The sequence below is a fragment of the Dermacentor albipictus genome, chromosome 7 (genome assembly GCF_038994185.2).
Source record: "Dermacentor albipictus isolate Rhodes 1998 colony chromosome 7, USDA_Dalb.pri_finalv2, whole genome shotgun sequence".
Lineage (NCBI taxonomy): Eukaryota > Metazoa > Arthropoda > Arachnida > Ixodida > Ixodidae > Dermacentor > Dermacentor albipictus.
In genome coordinates, this window is record NC_091827.1 from 25,072,440 (window position 1) to 25,092,544 (window position 20,105).

The 20,105-nt window shown below is 48.4% G+C and overlaps 1 protein-coding gene and 1 pseudogene across 1 annotated transcript; one reads left to right on the forward strand and one right to left on the reverse strand.

The window, feature by feature from the left end:
• Nucleotides 1–312: 312 nt before the first annotated feature.
• Nucleotides 313–16,040, reverse strand: LOC135919252 (acetylgalactosaminyl-O-glycosyl-glycoprotein beta-1,3-N-acetylglucosaminyltransferase-like). The gene is made up of 3 exons (XM_065452957.2): nucleotides 12,713–16,040; nucleotides 8,944–9,194; nucleotides 313–1,844 (listed from the first exon to the last, which is right to left on the reverse strand). The coding sequence occupies exons 1-3, from the start codon at nucleotides 13,204–13,206 to the stop codon at nucleotides 1,363–1,365; spliced, it is 1,227 nt and encodes a 408-aa protein (XP_065309029.1). The 5' UTR covers nucleotides 13,207–16,040; the 3' UTR covers nucleotides 313–1,362.
• On the forward strand, nucleotides 5,494–8,250 carry LOC135919251 (piggyBac transposable element-derived protein 3-like; annotated as a pseudogene).
• Nucleotides 16,041–20,105: the final 4,065 nt, after the last annotated feature.

Below are 20,105 nucleotides of genomic sequence, written 5' to 3' on the forward strand. Positions count from 1 at the left end.
GTGTGTCTGCGCGTGCGTGCATGCACGTGCGAAGATACAAGGCGGGGTCCGGAAGCTTCTTTCGAGTCTTCCTGACGACAGCGCCGTTGTTTGTAAAACATCTGAGCCGCGTGTGTTCGATCATCATCGTCGTCGTCATCAGCATAATCATCAGCCTGGCTACGCCCACTGCAGGGCAAAGGCCTCTCCCATACTTCTCGAACTACCCCGGTCATGTGCTAATTGTGGCCATGTCTTCAATGCTTACACCGTTACAAAGATGAGGCAGAGGGCGTGCATGGGACAAGATGCAGCCTTCGAAATAACGCCACACGGTCAACAACAACGTTTATTTTTCATCACGGGTGCGAGGTGGCCATGCTAAATACACTTGAGAGCTGCGAGTGTACGTCTCGCTTCCATGTTGCGGCGGAAATCGCTCTTAGAATGCAGTTTCAACGTACGATGCGTCGTTTTCCAGCTATATGGGCTGCCACAATGACCACTTGTCGCGACAAAAAGCCTGTCCAGCAGGCAGCAATCACTTCGTATCTATGAAATACAGCTGTAACGCCCCAGACACGCGTTTATAGTGAACGTCTCGCTCGGCAAGTGCGCAACATTATATCCTAGGAAAGGGGGTAAAAAGAAAGAAAGTTATATCATGGTATCCATTTCTCAGTGAGGCAACGGAACGCACATCACAACCCAGACGAGTGGTGATACCAGCACGGTGGGTTTCTCGATGGCATAAGAAGCAACAAAAGTGTTTGAAAGCACCTTTAAATGTACGGTATCCCTCGACAACACCAACAACGGCAACGAGAAACATCAATTACCGGGGCACCTTGAACGTCTGACGCTGCAGACACTGATCGCTCAGTGTCAGAGGGCAGGTGTGCCTGACTGCTGCTCCCTTTCGCACCCCTCGATCCATCCGGCAGGCACTTCTGATGGGCTTGATGCATGGCGCCGAAAACTTTCAAGACCGCAGCACTGTGTTCCTTCTCATACGAAGCAGAGTTCTTGATCAATCGATCTCTCACATTCACTTGGCCGCCCATCTGAGTCCCATGCATTTCAGCACTGTTCAAAAAACAAGTCCAAGTCATCTACGACACATAACAAAACTAAACAAAAATGAATGACTAGACTCCGGACAAGGGTTTCACCACGGCCTTGCCGATCATGCAGTTTTCAAAACCGCAGCACTCTGCACTTTCTCATACGAAGCAGAGTCTTTGATCAATCGACCTCGCACTTTCACTTGGCCGCCCATATGCAGCTAGCCCGCGGACTGAAACCCGTGCATTTCAGCACTGCTAAAAAAAAAAAAACAAGTCCGAGTCGTCCACAACACAAAACAAAACAAGAAATGAATGACTAGACTCCGGACAAGGGTTTCACCACGGCCCTGCCGATCACGCCGTTCTTCGCCGAACTGCCGTTGGTGGCGCCACCAGCGTTCGCACTGACCGCCTTGAAGCAGCACTTGCAGGCGCGCCTCCGGCACCAGAGGGCCTTGCGGTGCGCCCTCGCCACGAGCGCCACGTCACCCCACGTCGGTCCGAAGGCGTAGCCCCAGTCCAGCAGCCCGGAGTCCCTCGGGTCTCCAGGCTTGGCCCACAGGGCCAGGGAGTCCGCCTCGGTCGTGTACTTGTGGTTGATCCTGGACCGAAAGACGCCGCCCATCCGGGCCAGGGTGCCGGTGACGTGGACGTCGTCGACCCAGAAGTAAGGGCGGTACTGGGCCTCGGTCGCCATGGCCCGGACGGCGGCCATGTCGGCCAGGTAGGCCCAGCCGGAACAGTAGTCCTCGAAGAAGGAGCCCGGGTACTCGCTCTCCGTCACCTTCCACTTGCTGCCTGCAAGTGTCATATACGCCAGGAGTCAGTGAATAGATACGTAAGAGAATCTTGTGGGAGCCTACAGACAACAAAGCCTATGAAAGCCTTGGGGAAATTAACTGTACGTTCACAGTGATGGCCGAGCTGACTCGCCTAGTCGTCTGGTGTCCGCCGGCCACCGTTGCAGAAGTCTCGGAGTGATTTGCGAGAAGCTTATAAAGAAATAAAATAAGCCAGGCTTTACAAAATGGCGTCAGAGGTTGTGACGACGCAACGTATATGGGCGCGATAGTCTTTATGAACACATTCCATGCTCTCTGGTTGCATCCCAAAAGCTACATTTAAGAAATAATTAAAAAGAAACCTCAGGACTTACAACACGTTGCCTTTTTCTGCAGTACCCACGGCGCTTCACGGCTTCAGGTAAATATTACTAACTAAACTACACGTACAGCTTCACCTGCAATTCACAGAACGAAGTTAAACGACCCCTATGGCTCAGTGCATGGCTACAGCATCCTGCTGCTGAGCAAGAGGTATACGGTTCGATTCCCGGCAGCCGCATTTCAATGGCGAAGATGTGCAAGAACGCTTGCGCGCTTTACGTCAGGTTGTCAAAAATAAAACCGGGCCCCCTTTACAACGGCGCCCCTCATAACTCACTGTGCATTTTGAATTTTTTAAGCAATGGCCGTACGCGGTGCAAATGCCAAGTGACGCATGAGAAATTCCAGACGTCGCGCTCGTTGATATATACGCACAAAACCCGGAGTGTAGCACAGGCACAAAAACCAAAAGTTCATCTTGTTTAAGTTTCGTTCACTTCATTTCTCCCCGATGCTAAAACGTCAGCAAAATGTCACGATGCCAGCAACTATAGTTTGTCGACTACCACTCTAAGTAAACAGTGCTACAGTGTACTAGAATAGGGGCAGTGTGTTCAGGAAGCGCTCGCCGCTGAGGCGCTTCATGTAGATAGCACGAGATGGCGCTGTAGGAACATGGGCTGTACGGAACGTACGGCGCAGTGCCAGCGCTGCACGCTGATATTTTGATAATCGTTTTCTGTTGCAATCAAATAGACGTGCAAATGCTCGGCGGATGTTAGGATGCATCCCCGAAACTCGCTACATATAAGAGATGAATGGTATGTGCACTCCTAGCGCATCTCAACGCCCATTAGACGCATTTATTAACCTGACAGCAAAGGTTTTGCAGACACAGAAGTAATGGCGTAAAGCCGTTAAATTTGTTTTGAGCCACGTTGCCACGTAACCAGAAATTATTCGAACAGAAAAGTCGGCTGCAAATAACGCCGTAGTAAAGGACATCGAATTGATTTAAACCAGCTCGGATTCTAGGTGCACAGATTTTCTTTTGCGGTTCGCATTCATAAAAAAGCGACCGCGGCATCCGCGACCCAACGTCAAGCGCTTAGTTCCTCAGCCGCTGTTGTAGAAGAGAAGGCAAAACAACATGTACGTACATAGCCCAAAGCCAAAGAGCTTCCCTGCTTGGCATTTACCTTCTTTCGCGATAAACATTTATCCCTCGTTCTGTTTCGCGAGCCCCCTGCAACTACATAAGTTTATTCGTGATTTTTTTTATTTACGTCATGAAGTATTCCTGAACGTCAGGCTCATGTGCGAGTATGAGACACACCGACATCCTACATTTCTTTGGAAGGAATAAAACAGGTAGGAAAGGCGCTAAGTAAAAGGCATCTCTGCAAAACTACACACAGTATGCCAAAACACAGAAAAACAGTGCAAGTACATTCCTACCCAAACAATGGAGACCTACAGCGGAATTAATGTGCGCAAATAAATTACTGCATTCATTTCTAATTATATTAACAAAATTAGCTTTATGAATGCACCAGAAAAAGTTGTGCATTCAGATGAAAAAGACAAAGAAGGGTCAGCATACATATGTTGCACCAGCCTGCTAAGAACAGTATCGCTAACTTTAAAGTGCAATTCCTTTTTTCGTCATGCTTCTCTTCACTGATTAACACTTTTTACGTAAAAGTGCAGCCTTGTTAGGACATAAAAACGCACAACTGCTGATGTGAAATCATCGGCATGTAATTTGTAGCATATATGGCATAGCCAAATTTAAAGCTTTCACTAGAATCATGACATCAACTATATATGCTGTTGCTGCAAAGCTCCTCTTTGCGGAAGAAGGTTGTGAATATATTCCCTCAAGTTTCTTTAGTGCTTCGAAAAGCAACTTGGACGGATACAGCAATCCTCCCCTGTCACAAATTTCGTGAATTTTGAGACTGCTACTGACACTAGAGTTCTGCAAAAGTAGAGAGCGGCAGTCCTCACATTTCTTGCGAGCAAAAAATTTCTTCGCGACATACCTTGCCATATATATAACGGATGAGGCCATAGAGTTTCTTTCTCTATGATGAGGCGGTCACCGCTCCTTTCCTCCACATAAGCCCGGTGCTCTGCCGGAGTATTGTTTAGCCTTTGCTCTACCAGCGTAAGATTTCCAGCTTCAACGAACGCAACAATCGCAACGTCCCCTTCCTTGTCAGAATTATCAAGTGAGTGAAGTAGCGATACCAAATCTTTGCTGACCTCTGTGTTCCCTGTTTGCATTGCCTTCGCCAATATATAAAAAGGCAGTTCACAACAATTAAAAATTGAGGCGGCGTTGGGTGATCGTTGGATCCGCACGACTACTCCCCCCTCACAAGAAGTTCTCCAACTTTTATTGGCTTAGTCTAGATGTCAATAGGTATCTAAAACCCTATCCTTCCAAGTATTCTAACAGAGCCAAAGTGCTGCACAATGTCGCACGGAGCCCATCTGCCGTCGACTGGCTCAAGCCGCAAAGTCCTTTTGCAATTGAAAGCATAATTAACGCCAGCGAACAGGGACAGAAGGGAGACGACACCAGAATGCGCTAACTTCAACAACTTGATTTTCAGGAAACGCCCACCTATTTAACCCATGCACAGTTAAATAGGCGGGTGTTTCCTGACAATCAAGTTAAAGTTAGCGCATTGTGGTGTCGTCTCCCTTCTGTCCTTGTTCGCTGGCGCTAAGTATGCTTTCCAAGTCAGTCTACCAACACGCCCAACAAATGGCAATCCTTTTGCATGTGACTCCCAACGAGACAGAAACTCGAGAAATTCCTTCAGAGCCCTTCAGAGCAAGCACATATATGGCAAGCACGCTGCAACTGGCCGCAACACCACAGAACGCAACACACGGAGAACGCGTCCGTACAGCCCGTGCGACTGCAGCGCCGCCGCATACATCCGGGACCTGTCTACGCTCCCGGCTTCAAAGCGGTGCGTGGCGCGCTGCGCCGTCTGAACACACTGCCCCTATCTAGTACACTGTAACAGTGCTGACGGGATGAAACGCGTCAATTTAGGGTTAACGAAAGCGCATAGTTTCGTTTCCACCGGCTGCAGTTCGTGTCACATCGGCGTAATTTTGGCGCGAGCACTTCGATCTGAGTCCGTTTCACCTTTGGTGACCAGATTCCTAGTGACATGACATGGCACTCTCGAGCACTTTGCACACATATGCGGGGTTCTGCTAAATGCTATCCCTGTCGCGTTTCATTCTGTGAGCACTGTACATATACGTCAGCACTTTATGATAACGAAGTTAACCTCTTATGACCTGTTGTCGCGATTTCGCATCATACCGGTTTTAAGCCGCACCACCAGAAGAAAACATCTGTAGCCGCTACCCCTGCGCTCAGAGGGAATCCACAGATGTCTGGCAACACGTGGAAAAGGCAGCGCCATCTATCGTCGATTCAGTAAAGAGCTGACGGCTGCCATTTCTCCAGTTGATGCCGACGAAGAACATTTCTCACTATCCATCCATTGACATCCGTCTCCATTCAAGGTATGTAAGTTTTTTGAATATAAAAAAATTTTGCATGATAGGCACTTGGTTGAATAATGCACGCAGATCACGTAAATAATTTGTTTTTGAAGATTAGTTGTTTTTTCAAGCGTGTGTCGCTTTGTCGCGTTTTCGCATCAACAGGCTGTAGCGTCCCGATTTGTGCACAACTTCGTCTTCCTCGGCATGTGGTCAAAAAACTAGTAATTTTTGTTTTTTGCAGTTATTCGGTGCTTTTTGTTCGTGATGGACACCAGAAGGTTCTACGGGATCAGGGTTCCACCCGTTGAAGAAAGCGAAGATAGCTGCCTCAGCGACAGCGATTCGGAATACAGCCCTGACACAGTACATGCTGCCCCATCAGATCAATCTGGGCAGTCTGGGAGCGACACAGGTGCGCAATTTTTTGTTTGTTGGGCGAGTTGCATTCGGCTGCAATGTGAAACGCCATCAGCGTTCTTTCGTGTTGTATTGCAGTGGCGCGTCTTTTTCTTTTGAAGCCAAAAGCTTCACTACGATAGTCAACACCGCGTTTGTCGGAGCACGAGTGACGTCACGCACTGCGCAGGCTACTGCCCATGTGCGCCGTCGCTTCTCCGCGCCACCGTTTGACCTTTCGCCGCAGCCGTGCGCATTTGAAAGGAGGGGTATATAAGGCGCGCTTGCCCATAGAACAGGCGCACGCTGCCGCGCGCTATGCGTCATCGTTTGACGTTCGCCGCAAGCGCGTGTTTATCGCGGATCACCGCAGCTTCTCGCTTCGAGATATCCAGGCCCTTAGCTAAGCCCCAGCCAATTTTTTCAAGCCAAGGTTTTTGTGGCTTCTCAAATGTGGTTTGCGACCTTGCAGTGATTTCTTTTTCTTTTTTGTTTGCAGATGAAGAAGGTGAAACGGAAGAGCCGTCAACGTCAAGCGCAAGAAGTTTCCTATGGAAGCAAGTGAACCATCCGCGGACATGCCACCCTCAATGGGAAGACGGTCTTCCAGACCCTCCAGATGAGCCGAAAGCTCCCATTGCGTACATCCGGTATTTTTTTGACGACAAGCTTCTTGAGGAGATTACAGACCAGTCCAATCTCTATGCAGTGCAGAAGAATGCCAACAAAGTATTGTGCCTAACACGCGCTGAACTGGAGCAGTTTCTTGGGGCCACAATGTATATGTCCATATACAGGCTTCCGCGATCGCGCATGTACTGGAACCGCGAGATGCGAGTAGAAAAAGTGGCAGAAGTTATGTCACGTGACAGGTGGCAAGCGATAAAGAACAGCGTTCATTTCAACGACAACAATCTCCTACAAGCAAATGCTGGCAAAGACAGGCTCTTCAAAATTCGACCACTCATTGACAATCTGCTGCTCAAATTTCAAATCCTTCCAAAGTCACAGATGCTGGTGGTCGACGAGCAAATTGTGCCGTTCAAAGGCCGCTCCTCACTCAAGCAGTACGTCCCTAGCAAGCCTCACAAGTGGGGCTACAAGATTTTTGTACTTTGCGACACCCACGGACTTGTCTCTGACTTCTCTATATACACAGGGGACATCCGCCCTGTTCCTGGATTACCTGACCTTGGAGCAAGCTCTAATGTTGTGCTCGAGCTTTCGCGCTCCATCCCAGAGAACAAGAGCTACTTGCTCTTTTTTGACAACTGGTTCACATCCATAAAACTGCTGGTAAATTTGCATCAGCGTGGTATTCCAGCAATGGGAACTGCACGCGCAAACAGAATTTCTGGATGCCGACTGCCCAGCGATGCAGAAATGAAGAAGAACGGTAGAGGAAGCCACGTGGAGAGGCAGGCTACTATTGAAGGGGTCGAAGTCCGAGTAGTGAAGTGGTACGACAGCCGGGGAGTGAATATTGCTAGCACATTCGGGAGTGCCCAGCCTCTAGGAAGCTGCCAGCGGTATGACCGCAAAAAGAAAGAAAGATGTGAAGTTGAGCAGCCAGCCATTGTGAAGGCTTACAACACTTTTATGGGTGGAGTCGACCTTCTCGATGGGCTCATGGCGTACTACAGAATTTTTCTGAAGTCGAAGAAATTCTACCTGCGATTTTTTTTTCATTTTGTGGACATGGCTGTTGTGAGCAGCTGGCTGCTCTACCGGAGGGATTGTGATGCTCTAGGAATCCCAAAGAAACATCAACTGGATCTTCTAGAGTTCAAGGCTTCTCTAGCCAGCTGCCTGTGCAATCAAAACAAGGACGTGATGAAGAAGAGGGGCCGGCCGTCTCTTTCCGTGGAAGGAGAGCTTGAGAAGAAGAAAAGAAGAGGACCAGCAGCTCCAACACCTAATGCTGAAGTCCGTCAAGACAATGTTGGCCACTGGCCTGAAGTGTCGCAGCAACGACAACGATGCAAGATGCCTGGCTGCAAAGGCCAACCTGTTTCCTTCTGCACAAAGTGCAAAGTTCATCTGTGTATAAAAAAAGTTCAAATTGTTTCATTTCTTTTCATAAGAACTGAGATACAAATGTGCTAAACTCAAAGAAATGAGCTCTCAAGTGTGTTTGAAAATAAACATTTTTTGATCCATTACGACCTGTTGTCGCGTTTTCGCGACATAGCTGTAACTTTCTTCCTAAAACCCCGACACGCATAAAAGTTGCTGTGTAACTTCCTCATAACCAGAACATAAAAAGCCACAGCAAAAATAATTTTTTTATGCAGTATGCTAAATTCAGGCCAGAAGAGGTTAACACGCACAAGCTGACTTATTTATTTATTTCTTGATTTATGCGTTTGTTTCCGGTATGCACTCAACGGTCTGGAACCAGGAGATATCTACTGCGATTGGCAAGTGTAACCTATACGTACATATATATGGCACATGGCAATGCCTCCTGTACCAGATGCCTGCCGCGTCGCTGGTTTTCGCATTAGATCTGAGGTTCTGTAGTTCAGGGTAGTCGCGGAGAGGCGGCGCTCGCTGCCGACCCTATACTTCCTCTTGTGGAGGAAGTGACGATTACTAGGCCGGCGCGCGCTCGACCAATGGCTTGGCGAGAGACCGGGGGTCCTGCTTCCGGGATCGCAACAGTCGCCGCTAAAATCTCGGAGGCAGGGGAACGTGATTCAAGTGTGGAGCAGCCTCCGTAACTAGCGCTCGCAGCCCACCATGGTGGAGAGGAGGAAAGAGGAAAGGGGGCCGGAACCAGCTTCTCAGCTCACGCGGTGGGCATCTTCTAAAGGAGGCATTGGGCATGGATATGTCCCTGTGTGAACCCTCACCCGCGCTCCTGGAGATGGGCATCTGCTTCTGCACGTAGCAGAAGAGGACCTTGGGCTTGAGCGACGCCGCCGCCGCCACCTTGTCAAATATGGCAGCCAGCTGGAAGACGTGCACGAAGATGTCGTCGTCCATCTTGAGCACCATGGCGGCGGAACCGCAGCGCGTCGAGGCCCACCGCAGCGCCATCACGTGCTTGTACGTCAGGTTGCGGTACGAGTCCACGAAGTTTCCCTGGACCGTGTCACCGTACCTGCGACGAGGCGGGGAAATCAGTGGAGCACACCTCGATGTTCAGTCAAGTAACTATATAGTGCCATGGCTATAACCCAACGAACAGGCTTGCGCACTAAAAGGAGTAAGTTCATCGTCAGGCAGGTGGGATATACACCAAACTCGCCTATAATTTAACGCTTCAATGACGAGACATATAAACTCCAGAAAAAGATGTATGTTTTCTATCTAAATATTCAAAACACATCTAGAATAAACACAATCATCAAAAACTAAAAAAAAAAATTGCGGCAATTTCTTCCGATATAGAAGGAATACCCCAGACAGGAAACTGGAACTGGGCTTAACCCCAAGCCACCTAAGGCTTCGTTTTCAATTTGTACAGTCAGTTCTCATAGTATGTGAAGCATAGGCGTACATTTCCCTTGCTTTACATCACATTTGTGACACCACTGCAGCTGGATATGTTGCATCGGCCAGTCTTCTTTGAACTTGCTTTCACAAGACAGTGAGTCGCGTGCCAAACTATATATATATATATATATATATATATATATATATATATATATATATATATATATATATATATATATATATATATATATATATATATATATATATATTTCTTTCTTTTTTTTCAGTGGAGAAGCGTGTTCGCTTTCGGCACCCCGATGGCGCGCGCGCGCATGGCCGAATTTTCGCTCGCTACGTACTTCCGCATGCCGCTACTAGATGGCGAGAGCTGCGCGTCGACCTCTGATGCAATGGTGCATCCGGGGATCCGGGTGTGCACAAGCAAAGGCTGCACCGACACCATTTGGACCAAAAAAAGTTCGGTCCCGTGCAAGCGCCGCACTTCATCAAAATTATGAAGAAAAAAAAAGTGCGGCCCTTACACGAGTCTATTCGGTATCGCGCAATGTGGTGGACAGCATCGCGCAAGCAAGCGCGGAGAGGTCAATGTTCTACGAGTGACGAGCTGTTTTTCTGACGTATACATAACACGAATTCGGAGTGTACCTGAGTTTGACACGCAGAAGGACGCCGCGGCGTACGGTGTGTATGTATGTGCATGCGTATATCCAAAACAATAACATTCGTTTGGTGATGGTTTACTACAGCAAATTAGTTTGAAAGCTCCGCTTATTCGACGGCAGTCGCATTCAAACAGACGCTGCAAAAACTTATCTTCAAAGACGTAGACTACGCTTCTTCTATTTATACCATAAGGTTAGCTCGCAGCCTTCATGATATCGACGCTGAAGCTCCTGTCGCAGACGACAAGGGAAGTTCTGCTATGCAGACGACATGCCGGCGTCGTCTGCTAGCTGCTGCAGGCGCCATCTCTGGACAAAGGGAGGGGGGGGGGAGGGGATCGCGCAAATGCTTGTCAGGACGACAAGGTCCGGTACCTCAGCGATACATCGCGGAAGTACAGGCTGGGACCACACCGAGTGCGCCTTTGATAAATTTCATTTTCTTTCGTCTTAGCCTTTCGTATGTCGAGGTTCTTCAGACATATTAGCATACTCTGTTGTTCTTATGTGCAGAGCGCAGGCTTCGATGTATGTATGCCACCCGTGTTTTCTTGTCAAGACTGTCACGTCTAGGTCCGTGGTATTTCTACAGGCAGGGTACGGTGGCTATGCGGACATTCGCAGCTGGGAAAAATTCAGCGATAATTTCACTGATTACTTAGACGTGCTAATAAACTTTTTGATTACCAACTTTAATGCTGCAAATCGTAAAATTGAAGTAGAGCAGTAAGTGAAGTCACGTCTATGTAACAGAAATTCTACGAGTAGCGCCACTTCCGAGCTATGAGACATTAAAATGTGCTAAAATATACATTGGCGTATTTTATTAACAGGAACGCCGAGGGCTTCTTTAGTAGACCTTGCGAACGGGTATCTCTAAAGTGGTGGTAGTCTCAGGATTTCTACTAAACACATAGGACTTCACTACTCCTTGTTTTGAAATTCACTATTGGAGCATGTGCCCGAAAACGAGCAATTAACAAGCCAATTAGAACATTTTACGCAGTTAACAATATTATTGCTCAATTTTTTCCTTGCTGGTAATAAAGTGCACCTAGCCACATAACCTATCATGCGAAAACGGTAGATGTCTAGATATTATTATTATTTTTGTTTGGCATAAGAAAGAACACCTAGTGTTTGTTTCGATTAGGAACGTTGGTCTAGTTTATCGCGAGTTTTGCTGTTTCTAAACAGTCTTCATATCGCGTCTCCATATGGCGACCGTGTTGAACTTTCTGCAGTCAGGTTCCTGTGCAAATATGGATTCTGCATGTACGTAGGGATACAGCATAAATGAAGAAAAAAAAAACAACGAAAAAAGAAAACTGATGCGGACTATCTTGCGTACGTGATGAGTATATGACTGCCCAAGATATCGGAACGAGCTTCCGGTGCTGGTGAAATCCTTGTTAAATTTCCTTCTTGCTTTTTTTTCCCTTGCAATCATTATTGCCTGAGTAGCAATCGCTGAAAGGACAGCAGCACGACCGGTACACGAATGTTTTCTAAAAAAAATGAACAGTGCAGATCCATGCAACGAACGTGTTAAAATATATATGTGATGCGAAGCCGTTAATTAAATGCTATTAAACTAAATACTATGCGTTCAGTTGTCACGATTTTTCATCCTATTCAGCGTAAAATCTCATGCTATGGTTATATGCCCTGCACCGTCCACACGCTATGCCGAAATGAAAAGAGCAAGTCACGCAACGCAGTGACGTGGCGAAAACGAAGCCGACGTTTGATGCTTGTTGAGGGAAGAATACGGTGAGGAGAAGTGAAAAGTGAGAGGGGGAGAGGGGGCAGGGATAAGTATACGACGAAAAAGACGGCACTATAAGGTTTGATTGTCATTCGCGCGTTTCATGCTTGCGTCTGAGACCTAACGGAAAGTGGCGCGCGCTCACGTGGTTTCGCACGTGCCATATACCACGTGACCCGCGCGGCAATTAGACGAGACGGCGGCCAGACCGACAGGCCCAAACAACCGAAATGACACCGCGAATGACGTACACATTAATCCAGCCAAAGAGGAGTCAATCATCCGTGGAAAACTGTTAGGCCTAGTAAAGATACCAAAGAAGAGAGAGAGAGAACCCTTTAATGAAAGGCAGATATATTAGCCGGCGCGTAGACATCGCTTACACGCTACTCTGCGTGTGGAAGGGAATTGGGGAGCGAAAGAGAGAAGGAGAAAGGCGAAAAAAAGAAGGCGTAAGTTAAAGAAAAATTGGGCACCGAGTCTTCTGACTCATGGCCAATGGCGTGCAGTGGTATAGAGTCCTTCGGTGTACGCACCGTCCTATACAATGAGGTGACAGAATTCGCCGCGTGAAAGGTGAATGAGGGTGACAGAGTAGAGCTACAGTTTGTCGAGTTGACCCACTGTTTTCTAAGTATGTAAAGATACCAAAGAATAATTACGGCGACCGAGTGTGACTAATCTTATATAGTTTATAAAAGAGACCCAGCACCGCCTCCAAGCGCCACTGACCTGCGGTTCTCGCGTTCCATCCGCTCTTCGAGCGCCGGGTCCCCGGGCGTCCTGGCCAGCATGAAGACGACCCTGGTCGTCATGTTGCTCCTCGGCCATCCGGCGCCCCACGTGCTGCGGATGACGTCACGCTCGGCGAAGTGGGCCGCGGCCGAGTGCACGAGGACCAGCAGCGCCGCTTCGCGACCCGTGGCGACGACGCACGGCGGCGCGTCCAGCAGGTAGGCGAAGTCGCGCAGGTCGATCAGCCACGTCGAGTTGCGGGTCGCGTCGTTGCCGTCTCCCAGCCACCCGTGGGCGTAGGGCAGTCGGGGACACGGAATTGGGTCGTGCACGCACGACTGCACGCTGCGCCGTTTCGGTTTGAATTGACGCGTCTGTCGCAACGTCCCGGGAGCCAGCGAAGTCTTGAGCAGGACGCAGTAGAGGCCCAGAACGGCGACGGTCGCCAGCAGAGCGCTGGGCTTCAGCTTTCCGATCCCGAGGCGAGCCATGCCGGATCGCAGCGTTAGTTACAGTCCAACGCTACACTGGAGTTTTGAAACTTCTCATAAGACTTTCCAGTAGGGGTCGACTTGTATGTAGGAGGCAACAGATATGGACGACGGTCGCTATTATATAGCAAGGTGCTTCAGGGCTTCAGCTTTGCCGTCAACATGCGAGTCCGCGCTGAATTGCACCGTTAAGCACGTACGCAAAGTACAACACTCGGCTACCATACAGCGCTGCGAGTTACGATTTTTCGAGAAATTCCGGAAAAAAGGGGAATACCTATCGTTCAGCGAACTTTTCGATGACGATGCGAGTTAAGCCGACTTGTACCGCAGAGTGTATAGTATTATACTGCCACGGACAGTTAGACTTCTCAAGGCCCTTCAGACAAGGTCAAACACACGAACAAAGCGACAGATGGGTGTCCACGGAATACGGGTTGGTCAGCACAACAGCGGTCACTTTCAGGGAAGTGGGTTTCGACCGAACGATGCGGCAGGTCGCAGGTTGTAGTGGACATTCCCGTAATCTGTCATGCCAGTCGAAAGCTTATACATTCTCTGCAGAAAAGGTCCACTTAGGTCTGCATAGAGGCGGCTAATGATGCATGAAGCATCGGCGTTTCCGTGAAAAAGTGTGGAACGCTGTAGTACTCACTGACACATCCGTTTCTGAAATTCACGAACAGCACCCATCGGGCACGTGATCGGTGTTCACGCTTATTCGACGACTGGGAAAAACCGAATGATGTTATACTTCGCGAAACCGCTGTTCTCTAAGCTCGGAATTCATTGCGTAGAGGTGGGTTCATTCCGTTGCTGCAGGCATGCGACATGCGACCCGTATGACGTGAAGTTGACGACCCGCTCATATGGGGTCAGGGCGTCAGCCAACTGCATCGTCACGGTGGGAATATTAATTTGTGGGCCATTACTGTATTGATTAAAAGAGTACGCAGGAATGGCTAACATCGACATTTGAAATGAAAAAAAAGAACATAGAGTTAATTGCGAACGTACGTAGTTTTCTTATAAGGTGCAATCAACATACACGACTTCCAGCACGCTGCCTATGCATAGTACGCCGATATATAGAAAGACAAGCTAGTAAGAAATATTGATTAATCTTGAATCATATATATACAATTAGTGTTAGCAGGATGATTTCGAACGGTGTGCACCTGTTTCATTCACTATTTTACAGTTGTATCGTTTTTTAGCATCTCTCTCTCTATATATGTGCTCTTTAGCAGCTACATATTGGCACGTCCGGTACTCAAACAATTTCGACGACTGAGGCGCCAACACATTAATTTAATTGGAGAATGAAGATGACTTTCCCGCTTACCTCGACCTTGGAAGCCAGCCTCCTCGTTTTCGCAATCCTCCGGCGACGTACAAGTCGTGCCGTGACTGATCACCGCTAAACATAGACCTGGTTCGATCTGTTCCTCGTTATCCGGCCCTATAATGGCAAGCAGTAATCTCACAGCGGCTCTGGAAACGAGCTTTTAGCAGGAAACGGATCACTTTGCAGCTACCAGCATACGACCCACGATCAAAATAAGGGTATCGAAGAGACGTACACGTCTTACATGCCTAAGCATTTGAGGAGCCCCTCGTATTTCGACGACTGCGACCTACAGCACTTCTGCCATTCGACGAACGAGACTACTTGCCCATGATGGAAGACTTAGTGGCCATCAGTAGTGAACTGCGTGGAGGCGATCTTTCAAAATGGAATTTTTCGATCTTCCTTCCAAGTCGAACCGAAACTCCACACTTAGAAGAACGCACATTCACATCCGTAAGCGCGCACAAGGCAGTTGACATAGCACGCACACTCCCAGTGACGTAGTTGCCGAATCCTGCCGCGGGAACGTTTTTTGTTAGAAACTTCCAGGAACAGGACGGTCCCGCGAGCGCCACTGGCCCGCGGTGTTGTTGTTACGTACCGGAGTCGCCGTTCAGCAGCCCGGTCTTCGAAGCCTGGACAGCATCCGTCCGCATCAGGCGATCTCGTCACATACAACGTCCTCCTTCCAGACGACGGCCACTTCTCGAAGGCACACACAGGCACGCGTGAGCGCGCGCTCTCGTGCGGTGTGCGTATACACGTATACGACTCCCATGCGAAAGGGGCCTTGGGCTGCCGGCCGTTGAAGTACGCGTCGAAGGAGACAGCCCACGCAGAGCTAGCTGCACGCCGGCGGCGGCGGCTGCTGCCCGCGTGCGCGTGGGCCTGGCCTGGCCCACCTGTTATATCCCGCCCGGGCGGGCAAACGTTGAAAACGAGCCGTCGCTGATTTAGCTGCTCACTGCTGCGACGCGCAGTAGAACTTTACGTCTGCTCCGCCGGGGGTCCCGCGTCCGGAAGTCGCAGCGGGGCGTATAACCGATGAACCACGGGAGACCGAGGGGCGCGGTCCGGTACGCCCCCCCTCCCCCCCCTCTCCTTCCATCAAGCGTCGACGACGAGGTGGTTCAGAAAATAAAGAAGGAACAAAAAAGTAATAACCGGGCATGCATGAACAGCGGCAGCCGCAGCAGCAGACGATGCGAGCGGTGCGCGCTTCGGCAGCAGACGACGCGCGATCTCCAGAACAGACGATACCTATTACTACACTCAGAACCGCGCTTCGCTCGCTAGCTCGCGCACGACTATTACTTTCCCGCCGCGTCGGTCGGGTTTGGTTTCTCCTCCACCGCACGTCGACATTACGCGACGTGCATCCGCCTCTCGGATAGCATTAATCTCACCGCCGCCGCAGGTGTCAAAGGTGCCACGCCTCTTCTGTACTGCTATATACCGGCGGCATCGGGGAGTCGGGAAAGGGTGGGTGACGCACACACGCACGGTGAGAGAGCGCGCGCACGCGCAGCTACTTACTACATACATGGCACTGTTGGCGTCGTTCCAAGCGTGGAGCAGCAGACGACAGCGACGTAGCGCGTGTAGCAGACGACGCGCGTGAGCGCGTGCGGTTGGGCGAGGTCAGCAGTAGACAGATGATGGGCACAAAGGACAAGGCGGAGGGAACAGGAAAGTGGCGCCGTCAATCGGTAAGTTGGTGTGGTTACAGCGACCGACTTGTTAGAGCGTCGAAAACCGCGTGGTTGATACCCGTCATCCTCATACCGGCTGCTTTTCAAAACGACATCAGGTGCCATATTTCAAGCGTATGAAACACTCAAATACAAGATAGACAGAGACGTAGAGAGGAAGAAGCAAGATAGTAAAAGGAAAAGGGGCAAGGAAGTCAAAAGAAAGAACAAATGTATAAGCGAAAAACACGCAGATTATTCGCAATAGCGTAACGATGGAATCTCAATTACGTGAATTAAGCTTGTCTGTTTTAGCTATGTAGCAACAGTAGCGGATAGAGTACAGGCAAATGCACACATATCTAGATGCATTTAAACATACACGTTCTACATGATTGGCCACGAATAAGCAATTATATACAGAGTGTTTGAGCAAACACTTTCGAAAATTCTAAAATGTTGCCTGTGGCAGATAGCTGAATTCTAGCTCATGAGGTTGTCTATTCAAAGCGGTGGACACTACTTGAAAAAAAAAATTAAATGCAAATCCACTAATTAACAAAGATTCACTAATTACATTTCTAACCGATTACCTTATGGCTCATATTGCAATTTAAAGATTTTAGCAGCGGAGTTCGCAAGGCGGATCCACTTGGAACGAATGCCCAGGATGGCACTAGCTTCGAGATATGAATTCCCGAACTTTGCAGAGAATGGCGTTCCAGTTACTTCTGTGCTTGAATGCCTAAAAAGACGTTTTGTTAAGACATACACACACAGAGACGATCGTATGCATCACCAATTGGCCCAACAAGAAGTGCTCCTCCAGACTCCACGGTATCTATGTGCCATCTCGAACCTCACCATTCACCCGTCAATACGGGGGGGATAGGGGATGTAGAATAGAAAGAGAAAGAGAACCGGTAAGAAAATATAACAAGGAAGAGAAGCTACGAACAATGATCTTCACACGTCTGTAGTGGTTCATACAGCAATAAGCTGAAACGAAATGTAAAAACTATAGCCATGAAAACCAACAGCAGCAAACTCAGTGCGAGTTCATAAACATTTCCAGACACCCAAAAAACTGACGCTTCTAATTTCTGCAGCGCAATCAATTCCTGCCAGAAAATCTGAAACTGAGCTGCCGAAGAGTGCAACTGTCATGCGCCCTTAGCAGACGCCCCTGAGTGACGTCACTGACGTAGAAGATAACTCTGATCGAGTGACGTAGGTGACTGTTCACGCTTCACTGTTCGGCAAACGAAAAGCGGGTAACGCTTGCTTCATGCTTGCTGCGAAAAAATTAGCAGCGTCGGCTTCTTGCAGGTGCGGAAGTGGTTATGAACTCGTCAGATAACGGGCTTCAAATGATGCATTAAGATCTGTCATCTGATTCTTCTGGTTAAAAAAAGAAATTCATAATTACTTGTCTGATTACTAACTCGAGTGATTTTAATATATATATACAGTGTCGAAAGCAACCCCACGCAAATAGCTTAATTATAGTGTATACCAGGTGTTTCAGCGAACACTTCCGCAATTTTTTAAAGATTGCCTGCGGCAGATAGCACAATTCTAGCTCATGAGTTGGTCTACTCCAAGAGGCGGACATGCACTAACTGATATGCATAATCAGCTCATTAACAAAAGCTCGCTAATTAAGCTTTTAGCCAATTACCTATTAACCCATATTGCAATTTACAAATTCTAGCCGTAGAGTTCGCAAGGCGGATCCATTTGGAACGAATTCGCAGGATGGCACCAGTTTAGAGATATTAATTCCCGAACTCTGGAGGAATGCATTGGCGTTACAGTTACTTTCTTAAGAAAACGTCGTTTTATGCATTGAAAGTGTTTGCTGAAACACCCTGTATGTACAGGCGCCGACAAAAGTGGCATACTCCACGCAGCGGGAGCCGGAGCAGCGGCACACTAAGGAGGGACTTTACGGCACACTGCATCGCGACGCCATCTACAGGCGGCATCTGGGATCGAGACAGCCAATCGGTGCCCTTTATTATCGGCAGACATGTCTCGAGATGCTGCCTGTAGTTGGCGTTGCGTTGCAGTTTGCCGTTGCTCCGGCTCCCGCTGCGTGGAGTATTCCACTTTTGTCGGCGCCTGTACATACATTTCCCGCCAAGATAATTAAAGCACTCTTCCTGCTACTACTACAGTCAGATCTCTATAAATCGAACACAGATACAAGAACTTATCGGATATGACAAGGCAAATATAAAATACTCGCCGATATCAGCATGGAACGAATTCGTGCTTATAACGAATATCGGATATAACGAAAATATTTCCGTGTCGTAGGAGACACTGTAACGATGAGGCTCGACAGTACTCTATTACTACTTGACAAGGAAACTCTCAAGCGCAGCATATATGCTCTCCTATACACCATATTTTAAGACCATTCAGACTATTTTGGCAGCAGCAGATATTATTGAAGGGACGTGGAACCTTTGGGTGGCGGCTGTTTTTTCTGAATTGCAACACATTCCATTTCTGTTTAACACATTAACAGGCATTTCATTCAAATGGTATTTATTGGCAATACGTAGCTGGACATCTTAACCTTTTTTTTTATAATTTGAGAATTCAAACGAAAATTTGAACACGATTCTAGTTAGGATGATTATTGTTCCTCAGGCAACATGGCCTCTTTGTTGCTGCCATTGTCCCTTGACACCACGTAGTCAACGTCAAAGTAATCTAATTCTAATCTATGTAGTCAAAATAAGTTCATGACTTTGTGAATCATCCATTGTTTTTGAATATCCGCATCGTTTAATAAATGCGCAGGCTTTTAACAAGAGAGATGCTCAGCACTGGCAGTAGTTGTTATAAGCCCTTCAATAAATTAGTTGATGATGATGAGTATGTTTTGGCATTTGGCATCCCCCTGAAACGGGGCGGCGCCAAACTGGCACCTGGCCTGCTTGATCTAATCAGGTGTTAGGATGAGGCGAAACACTTGCTCCGTGTAACGGGGCAAAACCACTGGATGAGCAGGTTCGAGAGGTCCATGTTGAAATACCTCACGAAGATCATGGGGAGTTTCTTTCGCGGAGTGCAATACTGCATCGTGTGTGGCCGCCTAGTGCGCCCAAGAACAAGGGAGACTTCTCGAGTATGTCTGCTTCTCTCGGCACCGACCCAAGTAGCCCTCTAATGGCAATGCTGCACCAACGTAGCCCAATGTAGGACCAACACAGCTCAACGCTGGCCTAACATTGGCCCTACTTCCTACGCACCTAGGGTAGCGCGCGTCTGAGCTTTCAGAACCCTGAGCTAGCCACCATAGCCATTGACGTGCCCCCTAGCGGCGAGCAACCGCATGCGGGGCCCGGAGCAAAGGCTTTTGAGCTGCGCTATCTCCGGGATAGGCGGCTCACACTTTTCAGAGACAAAATCACCGCGTCCTTGAGGATAACCTTGCCATGACCTTGGCTCCGGCTAAGCGTAAGAAATGCTTAGCATTCAAAAGACCACTCTTACCCCGAGAGGAGGCTAGATGAGGCAGAAAGGTTGCAAAAGCGAAAGTGGAGATGCTGCCGTGAAGTTCCTGCACCGGCTTGTTCTGAGGTCAGAAAGTGGCCCGCTGGGATGACGGCACATTAGCTTGATTGGCTAAACTATGCAAGCGCAATGTGGAGGATGCACGTTTGGTCCCCACCAGTGGCAAGTTATTTTTCCTTTCACTTTCATTTCCCTTCTCACTAGGTCTACATTTCAATTGAACAACAATTAATTACCTTCCCCCATACTTTCTTTGGCTTTATTGTCTATAACCTTGTATGATCGCAATTACAGTACTAGGGGATTAACGTGCATAAGGGGAGCAC